Consider the following 14579-nt stretch of genomic DNA (forward strand, 5'->3'; position numbering starts at 1 on the left):
AATCCTAGCTACTCAGGAAACTGGGATCTGAGTATCACAGTTCAAAGCCAGCCCTGGCAGGAAAGTCCAAGATAATCTTAACTGCAATTAACGACCAAAAAGTCAGAAGTGGATCTGTGGCTCTAGCTTTGAGTAAAAAAGCCCAGAAACAGCGTCCAGACCCTGAGTTCAAGCCCCATGACAAGCTCAAAAGAAAAAAAAAAAGCTAATTTGCAGTTTTATGTCGTCCTTGGATATGAACACATTAATGAAGACAAGCCATTTTCTTCATCTAAACTCTGATCAGCCAAAGAAGATATTAATATCAAAGTTCCATGCAGTGTGCAATATTTTGTATTGTATAGATTATCGTATGCATTATTGCACCCAAGTCTCACAAATGCACCTACCAGTCTATTTTCACTTTCCCCATCTTCTTGCATCTAAAACTTCTTTAATGAAGAGTCTTTATTGGGGGCTGGGGATATGGCCTAGTGGCAAGAGTGCTGGCCTTGTATACATGAGGCCCTGGGTTGGATTCCCCAGCACCACATATACAGAAAACGGCCAGAAGTGGCACTGTGGCTCAAGTGGCAGAGTGCTAGCCTTGGGCAAAAAAGAAGCCAGGGACAGTGCTCAGGCACTGAGTTCAAGGCCCAGGACTGGCCAAAAAAAAGACTCTTTATTAAGATACATTAGTTGTACAAGGTTTTCACTGTGGTATTTACATACATGTATACAATGTATTCCATCAACCTCATCCCTTCTATCACTCTCCCTTATCCTTCTTCCATATTCAATTTCTTCCTTTCTTTTGTTATTACTGGAGCTTGAACTCAGGACTTTGCCCTGAGGCAAGGTACTCTACCATTTGAGCCTACCCCAGCCTATCCTACCACATCTAAATCTTGTTCCTAGAAGCTAGTTATTTTCCATCCTTGCTATTACTCAGTTCAGCATCATCACTCACCTAGACATTTCCTAGCTAGGTAATTTCCATCCCTCTCTCCCTCCTGTTCAGGTTGCTTTCTAATAAATGCTAGTTCTGCCATTTTCTAGCTTAAAGGCTTCATCTGGTCCAGTTAACTACAGGGCACACTAAAATGTCAATCAAATTGAGAAAACCTATTTCTTAATTTCTTTCCCATAATGCCCAGCCTTGAACTTTATGTACTTATAAACTTATGTCCATACACTGAGTTCAGAATTCCTTCCTTCCATTTTTTCAACTAATATTGATTACAAACATTAGATATAATCACTGTGCCTCAAAGATTCAGTAGCTAATTAAACATGTTGCTTGACCCACAAAGGACTTAAATCTGCTAAACCTTTCCTTTCCCAAAGTAATCATTCTGATTACATCTTCCCGGTGAGGACCTTACTAACACTACTTACACTAACCTGTCTTCCTCATTTTCTGATAAACAGCTCTTGGTTGAAATGTCTGCTAATCACTTGACAAATCATTGGGTACTAATACAAAAAAAAAAACAGAAAAAATAATCAACTCTTGGCAGGTTGGATGCATGGCTCAGTTGATAAAGCACTAGACAATGAATGAAAGCAGCAAGTACTGAGTTTAAGTCACAGTCTCAGATCTAAAAAGAAGAAAAAGTATTAACATACTTGTTTTCCTTAACATATCTGTTTTACTAGATTGTGCACCAAAAGCCTGCTTGAAGTCTCCCAAACCTAGAAGATAACAGGTGTTCGATAAATGTTGTTGAATGATAATATCCATGAAATAAATAATATATTCAGCCAACTTCTAATAAATGCACAAAACAACAGTGGTAAATAAGCTATAGCCCAGCCCTCAAAATAATTATAATGAGAGAAATGGACACCTACTGATGAAACAAAAATGTACAATAAAATGTTAAAGAAGCAATTACTTTAAAAATACATACGAGTAAAAAGGTGTTCAAACAAATTGTGGTTGCATAAAACAAAAAGGGAAGTGGTCAGAAGTTTCATATAGAACATGACTTTTGAGATGCCATCAAAGAAACCCAGGTGTTTGCTGGTGGACAGGATGGGGGCAGGAAATATTTCTGGCAATGCAGGCAGGGAATGTAACTTAAGGAAAGGAAAATATACAAAGAATGGTATGACATGCTCTCTGCAACTACAGATAGGTTATGATGGCTTGAGTGTATAGCATAAAGAAAGGCTTAAGAAAAAAAGCATAAGAAAGGAACTAGAAAAAGAAAGGAATAGACTAGATCAGGCCACATCCTTATTTTCTACTCCAAATAGTGGTAGCCAGTTTGGAACTGTTGAAGTGACTTGGGGAATGGAAATTATTTACTTATCTCTGCGTTTTCAAAAAAACCAACTTTCCAGATTATTATATGAATATAATTTGAAATGGGACTACATCAGACTGCAAGCCCTCTAATTACACCTCCGAAGTGGGTGATAGACACGCACCACTATGCTCAGCTAATAGATTGAGATAGGCTCTCTTTTACTTTTTCCCTGGACTGGCCTTGAACCATAACCCTCGCATCTTGGCTCCCATGTAGCTAAGATTACAACCAGCTGGCATTAGTGGCAGCATAGATGAAAATAAGTAGACAGATTTGGGAGATATCTTATAGGCAGAGCCACCAGACTTTGGCAATAGATTTGGATAACTATGAGAGATGCAGATGATAAAAAAAGAAGACTCAAAGATGATATGGGGGGTTGGACTACTGTTAGCAAGTTGTGGAAGCTCACGGGATTGTGGAAGTGGGAAAAGGCAGGTTTAGGAGGGGAGACATAATTCTAATTTGGACATACATTTGAAATACCTATTAATTATTCATTAGAGTACAGTGAAACAGGAAAGAGAGCCCACACATAAGCCCTTTCTTGCTTTCAGATGTTATATTACAATAAAATGAACCATTCCTAAAATGAATTATTGCTTTTCATACCATTACATTATATCCAACTTATCAAAATGCAATTTATACTTTCCTACTCAAACTACCAATTATTTTCCAAGCACACTTTCCTTTAACTTTTCTTTCTTAGGTCCTGCATATTTTTGGCTTAAGGATTCATGCTTAGCTTAAGGATTGTGAGAGCACTTTCTATGTGATCAACATCATGTGAGATGATTTTGTGACAGCAAAAAAAACAAAAAACAAAAAACTATTTTTTTTCCTGTGCTGGTCCTAGGGCTTGAACTCAGGGCTTGGGTGTTGTCCCTTATCTTCTTTTGCTCAAGGCTAGCACTGTATTATTTGAGCCACAGCGCCACTCAAAATACAAATTTTTGTCCTCATGTTTAAAGGGTATGTAAGGTTTACAGAACAGTATATACCTGAATAGGAGATGATGTAAATTGTCACAAATAACTAGCAATATAAAGTTAGTAATGTTAATATGTAGAAGATGGCTAATTGGAAGTTAATTCCTCAGCAAAACACCTTAAGAAAGGAAAACTACATAGGTGCAATTATTTTGTTTGTTCAGCAAAGACAGAACAACCTAACATACAACATGACACCTGCAGGCCTCTTTTGATCAAATACATTGACATTGCTATCCTTCCATGAAGTAAATACAAAATGTTCACCTAATATATCCAGTTTATTAATGAGTCATTTAAAGAGCATGATTTTAGTGACATATCTAAAATGGGCATTAGAAGGCAGTGCTCCTGAAACAACATAACCCTGCCAAATGCATTTATGAGTACGCTACTTCCATGCAATAGATATTGAATAAGAAATCTTGTAAAAAAAAAAAAAAAAGTCCAGTTCTTACCATTATATCCATCATGTAGTAATTGTTTAACCATTTTAATTAAGCAGTCTCTTCCAGTATTTCTCAGACATATTAAAGTATATTATCATTATTATTGGCTTGAAATATGTTCTTATTAGACTTTACAAGTGGATAACTTACAGGTTCCAGTGACCATTCACCCTCAGTCTCCTGGGTAGCTGAGGATATAGATATACAACACTAAATTCTAGTTATTATTATTATTACTACTTTTGCCAAGAATAAACCACAAAAACAAAACAACAAAATAGAAAACAAATAGGCTCAGGCTAAATGTAGTACTGTAGTTTGATAAGATTATAGTTATGAAGGGGAGGAGGTTATAAAACATAAATATCTTTACACAACTCACTTCTAAAGTCTGAGTAGGGAGATAAAGATAACTTTAATGTATCTTTGAGGAAGGAAGAGACCAGGCAAGGAACTTAGTCTGGGAGCAAGGAAGGAAAAGACCTCTCAAAAGTAGTTATTAGTAACTTATAATCTTCTCTACTTGTAGAAATTATTGTTTTCAAGGCTTAGCTTAAAAGTTACCTCCATTGTAACAGTGATTCAGATGTATCAATTACTACTGCACCAGTTCTGTAGTTCAATTTAGGTATTATCTTGAAAGCCAAGTTCCTTCCAGCTGCTGAAAGGAAAACAAAAGGCACCCTTAGCAAAATAAATTGATTTTTCCATGAAAATATCAAAGTTCATTATAGATTCATCAAACAAGAGAGTTAGAGGGGACTGTGCCTATGATACTCCTAAGCAGTAAATGAAAACAACTTTCCTTTCTTTTTTCTTTTCCTTTCCTTCCATTTCCTTTCCTTCCCCCCCCCCCCCCTTTTCCACAGTATTGGAGTTTGAATCCATGCCCTAATGCGTATTAGGCAAGCATCCTACCACTTCAGCCATGTTCTCAGCAGTTTTGGTTTAGTTATTTTTCAGATATCTAATAGTTTTTTTTTCCTTCCTGTCTTAGACTATGATTCACCTTCCTCTGTCTCAAAAGTAACTGGGATTACAGGCATATCCTACCACATCTTCTTCATCTTATTTCCTTTATCAAGGGCCAAGAAGATCTAAAAATGGAAGTAGCAAATAAACAAGATGTCTTATTTGAGAGAGAATTTGGTTAGTGGACAGGCAGGGGAAATAGATATATAAATTATTTTACAATGGAATAGACACATGCTATAGAAGTAGAACAAGGTCTAGAAGGGTTCTAGGATTGACCTTGCCCTACTCACCTCCTAATATCACTGAACTCTATCTCGTGTGCCTCAGTACATTTGCTTTCCTTTTTTTTTTCCAGATTTTTTTTCTATTTATTGTCAAAGTGATGTACAGAGAGGTTACAGTTTCATATGTTAGGCATTGGGTACATTTCTTGTACTGTTTGTTACATTTGCTTTCTTGAGATCCTCATGTATGCTTCTGTCTCATAGTCTCTGTTCTTAGTGACAGTATAGGCAACCAAGACTCTACAGGGAGTTTACTTCCTCCTTCCATTGAGGCTCTTGTTTTGTATGACACCATTCGAGTGGCTTTCCCTTGCCACCTGATATAAAATTGTTCTCCATTCTTCTTAATCACTTTGCTTTTTGTGCTCTTATAGCTTTTTCTTCATAATTCTTGCCAACAGGATGTATTTATATGTATGCTTTCTTGACTTCTCTATTACAATGAAAGAAGTTTTTACTCACTGTTGAACTTACCTAGTCTTGACATCTACTGATTTTGTAAAAATATATATTGAGTAATTAAATGGGAAGATATAAAATGAGTTCAGGAAAGGTTTTAAATAATATGAGAAAAATGAGCTAAAAGAGATGAAGTGTATAATTCGTGGGAAGATTTTTACAAAGGTAAGTATATTTGAACAAAAGTTAGAGGAATGCAAGCAATTGTTCTTAACAGGCAAAACAGCTCTGAAGAGCAGGTAGAAATGTTTTCAAAGGTAAAGAGAACTGAACCACACGACTTGTTTACATCATGTGAGATGATGTGTTTGTGGGGTGCAAATACTTCATTAGATTATATGCACTTTTTCCTTGAAGATTTAATTGTGGAACTTAATTGTTTACCACTGTTAAGTAGTGATAGTGTCATTTCCCAAGATTCTAAAGGGAACAGATAGTCAATGACTGTTCAATAATAAAAGAAATAATTTATTTGAGAGAACAAGAAATACAGTCATAGATTTGTATGTTGAAAGTCAGTGTCTATTTAATCATTTGGGGACAAAAAGGGTTTCAGTCTTCTCTTTTTTTTTTTTTTGCCAGTTGTGGGGCTTGGACTCAGGGCCTGAGCACTGTCCCTGGCTTCTTTTTGCTCAAGGCTAACACTCTACCACTTGAGCCATAACACCACTTCCAGCCTTTTCTGTTTATGTGGTGCTGAGGATTCGAACCGAGGGCTTCAGGCATGCAAGGCAAGCACTCTATATTCCCAGCCCCCAGTCTTCTCATTTTTTAATTGACAAAACAGCCTAGGGAAATTGGTCAACCTATGTCACCCAACTATTTTTGTTATAGTTAAGAACTGTAACTGCAGTTTCAACTCATTTCATGTCATCTTTTCCTTTGAAGATATGTTCTTTAACGGGTCCTCAAAATTTGGCATAATCTATTCAAATAAAAACTGCCTATACTTTATGCTATACCTTGGAGAAATATATGTCTGTGTGCGTCTTGGGGCTTGAACTCAGGGCCTGAATGGCAATCCTTGACTTTTTGGTGGTTAATTGAGGATAAGTCTCACAAACAGTCATTCCCAGGCTTACTCGAAATCTAGATCCTCAGATCTGTCTTCTGAGTAAGAATTATACATGAGGGCTACTTGAGCCTGGTGAAAAGTACTCTTATAAATCTGCAAGAAGTCACTGGAAGGGCTGGGAATATGGCCTAGTGGCAAGAGTGCTTGCCTCTTTTACATGAAGCCCCGGGTTCAATTCCCCAGCACCACATATATAGAAAACGACCAGAAGTGGTGCTGTGGCTCAAGTGGCAGAGTGCCTTGAGCACAAAGAAGCCAGGGACAGTGCTCAGGCCCTGAGTCCAAGGCCCAGGACTGGCGAAAAAACAAAGTCACTGGAAAAACCCTTTAATTTATTATTATTTATTTATTTGCCAGTCCTGGGGCTTGGATTCAGGGCCTGAGCACTGTCCCTGGCTTCTTTTTGCTCAAGAAGTAGCACTCTACCACTTGAGCCACAGCGCCACTTCCGCCTTTTTCTGTTTATCTGGTGCTGAGGAATCGAACCCAGGGCTTTGTGCATACTGTAAGGTCCGTCCCTGGAAGGCTCCATGTAGATGCCCTCACCTCATTAAGTCTCCACCCAGTTACTTGGGTAAGCAGCAGACCTTCCCTTTCCCTGAGGTCACATCCTAATCCACCTGGCCACACCCCCGGCGTTCTCTTTTACCGGCTACCTACTTTAAAACCTAACATATATGGTCCTGTGACTCGGTTAGGGCTTAAGAGTCAGGACAGGCAGAATTCCCCTCTATTTTTCTCCTTTTTCTGGGAGTATCCCCAGTCCTGACAGCCCTTTTTCCGTGAACCGAACTGCTGCGAGACGCCACGTGGCACTTTTCACTAATACCATTGCTGGCCTCCACATCCACCTCCACACCACTTGTCTACCCTGGTGAGTGAAACTGCTGCTGCTCCGGTTCTCTGCCACTTCTGCTGCTTCTTCCCGAATTCTGGCAAGTATTTGGTCAATTCTTGACAAGGTACAGCCTCATGAGACTTCTTCCAGGCTTCATTCAAGGACTGGCATCTACCACCAAGGGACCCTGCTGCTCGCCTTCTCCAGGAGGGGCCACTTTTCTGCCTTTTACTCCTAATGCCGATGCCCCTTGCCAGCAGGAAGCAGCCAGAGAGAGTCTTCGCCCTTTTTCATAACTATTAAAAGGCTGGAATGTAAGGTCCGTCCCTGGAAGGCTCCATGTAGATGCCCCCACCTCATTAAGTCTCCACCCAGTTACCTGGGTAAGCAGCAGACCTGGAGGCAGTTACCTTCCCTTTCCCTGAGGTCACATCCTAATCCACGTGGCCACACCCCTTGCCCCTGCCCTAGATAAAGCAGGGCTGGGTGGGGGTCGCCCTCTTCTCTCCCTTCTCTCTGCTCTCTCCCTTCTCTCCCTCTTCTCTCTCCCTTCTCTCCTGCCATGGATCACCTGGCCCACAGGCCAGCAGTTCGGTAATAAACTTTCTCTCCTGCCTGAATACTGCCTGGCGTTCTCCTTTACAGGCTACCTACTTTAAAAAACCTAACACATACTAAGGCAAGCACTCTACCACTAAGCCACATTCTCAGCCCCTGAAATTTTTTTAAAACGAGGATGTATTATTCATACAGTAGTGCTTCTTGTTGGTTGGTGGAAATTTTTCAACTGAGAATAGATTATGATTTCCTTAATAAGAAACTGACAGATAAGAATTGACTCTATATTAAATATGCAACATGTGAAAAATAAGACAAGATTTGAAAGTGAAGTAAAAGGTAGATGGGAGGGAGGAGGCATCCAAAGGAGAAGAGAACAATGGTGGAGCAACAGGCATCCCAGGCTCGAAGCAGGGAGGTTGGGGGAGGGGATCCGAGCCTAAACTGGACGCCAAGGCGAAAGCCAAGCCGAAAGGCAGAGCGGGATTCCGTAGGGGCGGGGCCAATAGGATTGCGCACGCGCACTCGGGCCTAGGTGGCTGCCGCGGAAGTGAGCCACCTTAGAGACGCCGCGCCGCTGGGGTGCCGCTGCGCGTGCGCAGCTGGGACCAGCGCCGGCGTCTTCCTCTTCGCTTTCTTTGGCGCTGCCTTCCTGGGATTTTGAGTCTCGCGCTTTCTTCGTTCGGTGTCCAGCGAGTTCGCTCCCTTCTCGCGTCCCGGGACAGCGAGGCTGGGGAAGGGGTTGGAAGGGGCTGTTGATCGCCGCCGCCTTTAACTTGTGCGTGGGGCGGCCATGTCGGCCGGCGAGGTCGAGCGCCTAGTGTCGGAGCTGAGCGGCGGGACCGGAGGGGATGAGGAGGAAGAGTGGCTGTATGGCGGTACGGAACTTCCTGTCCCTGTCTCCCTCGGGGTGGTCTCAGGCCTCTCCCACCCAAGCCGGCGTCCGGGCCTCAGGCGCCGCCGTCTCGGGCCTCTCGGAGCCCCGGCCGGCCTACCCCAGGCCCAGCGTAGCGAGTGCGTCCCCCTCCCCCGCCCGCGGCCTCCTGCTCCCAGCCCGCGTCCCCCACCGCACCCCACATCTTCACGGGGTACGCGGGCCAGGGGGCGCCTCGCCTCGCCTCCCCACACCTCCCCGGGTGTCCGCTGCCGCCGCCGCGCTTGTCTCTGGGCCACTTGCCCCTTCCTCACCTCCCTGCTCTTTCTTCTGGCCTTCTCTGTTGCTTCTGAGGTGTGCTTGATTTGTCTCTTGCCTCCACGGCCATAGCGTGCCCTTTGCTGACCCTTTCTTTCAGAAAGTCATTCTGTAATAATAGCGAAATAAAGTGAATGCTGTAAAACTAACGTCTTGTTTCTTAATGGTCAGTTTGTATGGAATGCACCTGCAAGGGTACCTCCTTGTCTGAAAGTCGTGCTTTAAAAATAATTAATTAAAAGAGAGACAGACAGAGATGGAAAGCATTATGGCCCATAAAGAAAACCCTGAATGTCTCCTGTATTAAGGTGAAGTTTTTCTTTTTTAAGAGACTGCTTTTTAACCCTCATCATAGTTGTACCTCATGACCCTTAGGCATATAGTTTTCAGTGTCATCTCATGTGTTTGTTTCCTCCAAATTTAATGCATCTTGTACTTGCTTCTTGAAAGAGATTTGTTTGACGTCTGGTTTTTAATTTTCATTAAGTCATAATCCCTCTTGTCTGTTACACCAGATTTTAATATTTGTTCCTTGCCTAAAACTTAAAAGTCTTGATTGCTTAAGAATAGTAAGCAAAAGTGCACGGTGGGCACCATGCAGCTTCTAGATATAACTTTGATAAAGTCGTTTTTAAAAAATGCATTGTCTGGTGGCTTTGGCATTAATACCACTCTGAAATACGAATGCATGAGTTTCTTTTACACAGATCTGGAATCTTTGGTGCCCCTTAAAGTATGCTTATTTTTAATAGCGGTAAAGTCTGATATTGTTCCGTGAAAGACTTATCTTGTTAAATAATTATAAGGTGATCTAACTTTGGATATGCTTATAGGCCCATGGGACGTGCATGTGCACAGTGATTTGGCAAAGGACCTAGGTTAGTGCTTGTGATGATCACTTCAGATTTTCATAATACTGGTTTTTTTTTCCAGCATGGTTTATTTACTTATTGACTTTATTTCATTTTACTTGGTAGATGAAAATGAAGTTGAAAGGCCAGAAGAAGAAAATGCCAGGTTAGTGAAAATTCCTGTTGATGCTTGTATAGATTTTGTTATCATTTGTGTGATAGTCATTTATTTCATTGTAATCATTAGCTTTCAACATATTAACTACAGATTGGGGGGCATTGGATCCCTTAGAGTCTATTCCTGTGTCATGACCGTTTCTGTCTTATTTGCTAGGACAGACAGCATTTGAAATTACGTGCTTGACTACTTTTCACTTTAGTAACTTTACTCTTTAAATGAGCTCAGCAGTAGCATATACAGCATAATCATTAACTTCTGAGGGAAAAAACTTTTGTTGGCCATGAAGCTTGAACTCTGGGCCTGGGCACTGTCCCTGAGCTCTTCAGCTCAAGGCTAGGGCTCTACCAATTGAACCACAGTGTCACTTCCAGTTTTCTGGTGGTTAATTGGAGATAAGAGTCTCAGGGACTGTCCTGCTCTGGCTGGCTTTGAACTATGATCCTCAGATCTCAGCCTCCTGAGTAGCCAGGATTATAGGCGTACGCCACCAGCACCCTGCAAGAAAAGTATTTTGACTTAAAAGTTTAAGGAACCCTGAAAAGTACCACTTTTGTAATTTCATTAATATACTTATATTAGAATATACTTTTGTTATAATTTCAGTATTTCATATCAAGTTGAGAGTAGAATTGACTTATTTGTTATAAGGTTGATTTTTTTTGTTATTAAAGGTAAAAGTATTTACAAGATATATTCAGAGAACACAAAATTTATACTCTTAAAATTTTAAACATAGAAGAAATATTTGGATGTATAAAGTGGAGGAAATGCTATTTCACACCTGGCAGGATGGCTGGTATCAAAAAGATAAAACATGTTGGTGAAGGTATGGAAAAATTGGAACTTCCATACAGTTGATAATATTACAAATTGCTGTCGAACTGTCTAGCAGTTTTCTGAAATGGTAAGCATCGGGTTGCCATATAATTCAGCAAAGAAGTGAAAATGTAAACCTCTATGCAAAAACTTGTACCTGAATGTTAATAACAGAATTGTTTATCATAGTCAGAAAATGGAAATAACCTATGTATTCATCAACTGACAAGTGGGTAGATAAATTTGTCTACTTGGTAGTTAAAAGTAATGGAATATTTATAAGTTTTATATATAACAAAGATGAACCTTGCAAACCTGCTAAATGGAAGAAGACAGTCATAAAAGATATCTTGTATAATCCCATTATATATAAAGTGTTCAGTACAAACAAATCTGGCAGAAAGCTTAGTAGTTTGAGGGGCAAAGTAAAATGGGGAGTGAGAAACTGTTAATACATGCAAGATTTCTTTCAGGCTCTATGTGAACATTTTAGAATTAGGTAGTTAGGATGATTGTATTAAGACTCAATTGTATCCTTTAAATGGATGGAGGTGAAAGAGCTGTTAGTGTAACAAATGATTGGAGGGAAAAAGCAAGAAGTGGAAGTAGCTTAGGAAGTGTCTGGATTGGAGGAGTGTTCTTCCAGAATGTGCTTCCCTTAGTGTTTTTTTCCCCTCACTGCATTACCTGAAATTTACTCATTTAGTTTTGAAATGTGTATATTCAGTTTAGTTCTTAATCCTAATCTCAATCACAAAATTGAGATTGGCATGTAATTAATGAAAATGATTAAATATTTTTTCCTACTCATTTCTTCAATTAGACAAGCAGCTAGTTGATTAGAGTGTAGTGTTATAATCAAGTATACAATTGTATGAGTTACTCTTTATGCCATTTTTTACTATTCTTCGCTGCACTTGTTTACTTTGTTATTGAACTTTAGTGGTCCAGTACATGGTTTGATAACATTTATTAGAGGTAATCTTCCCACCTTCTTTGAGTGGCACTGACTGTCATAACTTGTTTATATTTATTTTTAAAACTTTCACTGGACACTGATGGCTCATGCCTATAATTCTACCTACTCAAGAGGCTGAGATCCGAAGATCATGGTTCAAAGCCAGCTTAGGCAGGAAATTCCTTGAGATTATCTCCAAGTAACCACTCAAAAGTGGGAAGTAGAGCTGTTGCTGAAGTGCTTTTGAGCACAGAAGTGCAGGGACAACACTCAAGACCCAGGACTGGCATTAAAATAACAAAAAATTTTATTTGGAAAGAAAATGTTTGTTTTTCTGGGCCTTTCAGTTTTCATGTTCATAGCTGGCACTCTATAACTTGAACTATGTATGCCTCTAGTCCAGCTTTCTGCTGATTAGTTTGGAGATGGAATCTTTCAGCCTTTTCTGCTTCATTTGACTTTGAACCACAAAAAAGTTTCAGCTAGTATTACAGGTGTGAGCCACCAGTGCCTGTCTATTTTTGACATGATAGAGAATTAAAAGTTCTAAAAGAATAGGTTGGTTGGGGAAAGAGGTTTGGCAAAGCCTTTGAGTATCTAGTTTGTTAGATCTTGCATTATACTACCTAAGTTCTTGTTGTTGGAATTTGTACCCAGATTTGAGGTCTGTTCAGTGCTGAATCTGTCCTTGGTCCTTAATCAGCTATTCACATTGTTTCCAATTTTGTCATGTTTTATTTGTCCAGATTTTGGCTTAAACACTGTATACTGTTGTGTGAAATACAAAAGACAAGTGAGGGTATAATTCCAGAACAAATGGGTGTATACACTTAACAAGTGTAACTTGTTTTTAGCTACCTAAAAGTTTACTTAAATAGGATACTGGAAGAATTATTGTTGGACTTTTGTTCTCTTAAGTCAAACCTTAGAATGAGAAAATTTAAGTTTTCACTTTCTCTCTTTGTTTTATTTCCTTGGATGGTGTTCTAAAATGTTGCTGTGAATATTTTAACTTGACTTAACATAAAGCTGTTTGGCAAAAGTAAAGTTAGGAGAGATGAGCAGAAATTTAGTGAAGAAAATGTTTGGACTATAGGAACGTATGAGCATTTGTTTTAGAAGTGCTACTTGAATTCTCTGAGACTTGATCCAAGTGGATTTTTGCATTGTGCTTCTATTTTCCCAATTGTAAAATGAGATGATAGCTAATATACGCTGTTGACATTACAATTATTAAAATTATAAACCACTTATGCTGCTTATTGGAAGTGTTACTTGTTGGTTAATGTCAATCTTGAGTCATGACAGTGTCTTTCATTGTTAAGCTATATGTAATTTTTATACTGCATGGAAAATTTAGGTGTTAAATGTGCTTGTGAAAGTTTTAAAATCAATCCACCTTAGGCTTGCTACTCACTAGTATTGTGAGCAGTGTATGAAGGTAAACTTTTTAAACTTGATAGGACATATCTCCAATCAGATTGAAGCAACAGGAAACCTGCCAGAAGCATGTCATGTTATTGTATACTAATCAAGTTAATGTGATCATCACAAATTAAATTTTGTGGCACCAAGGAAAAGTGGGAAATGTTATATAAGACCAATAACAGTCACACCTAGTGTGTAATTGATGCTCAATAAAGATTTAGGATAAGTAAAAAAGGTGATTAAGTGTGCATTTAGGTGTATATATATATATATATATATATATATGTTGTTGTTGTTTTCATTTTGGTCCTGGAGCTTTAAACTCAGGGCCTAAGAGCTATCCTTGTGTCTTTTTGCTCAAGACGAGCTGTCTACCACTTGAGCCACCACTCCACCTCCAGCATTTGGTGGTTAATTGGGGAAAAAGTTTCACAGACTTTCCTGTCCTGGCTGGCTTTGAACTGTGATCCTCAGATCTCAGCTTCCCAAGTAGCCAGGATTACAGGTGTAATCTACCTGTACTTGGTGTATTGTGCAGAATGTTTAAAAAATGTAAAAGCTTGGCACCAGTAGCTCATGTTTGAAATGTTAGCTACCCAGGAAGCTGAGGAGCTGAAACCTAGATTTGAAACCAGGTAGGGTAGAAAAGTGTGCATGACTCCCATCTCCAGTTAATCAGTGAATCATCGGGCTAGAAGTTTGGTACGAGCTAAATAGGCAAGTCACATAAGCTTGATAACCTTGAGATAAATCCTGGTACTGGCAAATTAAAAGCCTTAAATTATATCCATCCTACCATCAAGTTGTAGTTCATGAACTAACTAGTGTCATTTCAATTTTTCTTTCTAATGTGGTTTATTTATTTTTACTGTTTTGTAGTGCTGGGGACTGAACCCAGGGTTTGATGCATACTAGACAAAAACTATACTAAGTTATACTTCCTTTTCTAATGTTGAGTACTTGTTTTGTGTAAAATGATAGGAATAGCAAGGAATAGATCTGACAGATTTTACCATCTAGTAGGATAATTTTTAGAATACACTACCAGTTGTAGCTTAAAAATATCAGTATGATCTATTTGTAATTTGAAAAACAGGATCTGACTTCTATACTTATTTTTGTGTTTGCAGTGCTAATCCTCCTTCTGGAATTGAAGATGAAGCCACTGAAAATGGCGTACCAAAACCGGTAACATAAATATAAAGCTTTGCTGCTCACTGATTTTCATG

The 14579-nt window shown here is 39.4% G+C and overlaps 1 protein-coding gene across 15 annotated transcripts in view; it reads left to right on the plus strand.

Annotated features, from left to right (window-relative positions):
- The first annotated feature begins 8496 nt into the window (after window positions 1-8496).
- Fip1l1 (factor interacting with PAPOLA and CPSF1) overlaps window positions 8497-14579 on the plus strand; it is a 65018-nt gene continuing 58935 nt past the window's right edge. For 8 of the 15 annotated variants that reach the window (XM_048364792.1, XM_048364793.1, XM_048364790.1 and 5 more), the window contains exons 1-4: window positions 8497-8802; window positions 9950-9994; window positions 10094-10133; window positions 14481-14538. In XM_048364792.1, the coding sequence (XP_048220749.1) occupies window positions 8718-8802; window positions 9950-9994; window positions 10094-10133; window positions 14481-14538 (228 nt within the window). In that variant the 5' untranslated portion in view covers window positions 8497-8717. The remainder of the gene's footprint in view (window positions 8803-9949; window positions 9995-10093; window positions 10134-14480; window positions 14539-14579) is intronic. The other 7 variants (XM_048364798.1, XM_048364799.1, XM_048364802.1 and 4 more) reach the window with 3 other exon arrangements.

Source organism: Perognathus longimembris, chromosome 16, assembly GCF_023159225.1.
Source record: "Perognathus longimembris pacificus isolate PPM17 chromosome 16, ASM2315922v1, whole genome shotgun sequence".
NCBI lineage: Eukaryota > Metazoa > Chordata > Mammalia > Rodentia > Heteromyidae > Perognathus > Perognathus longimembris.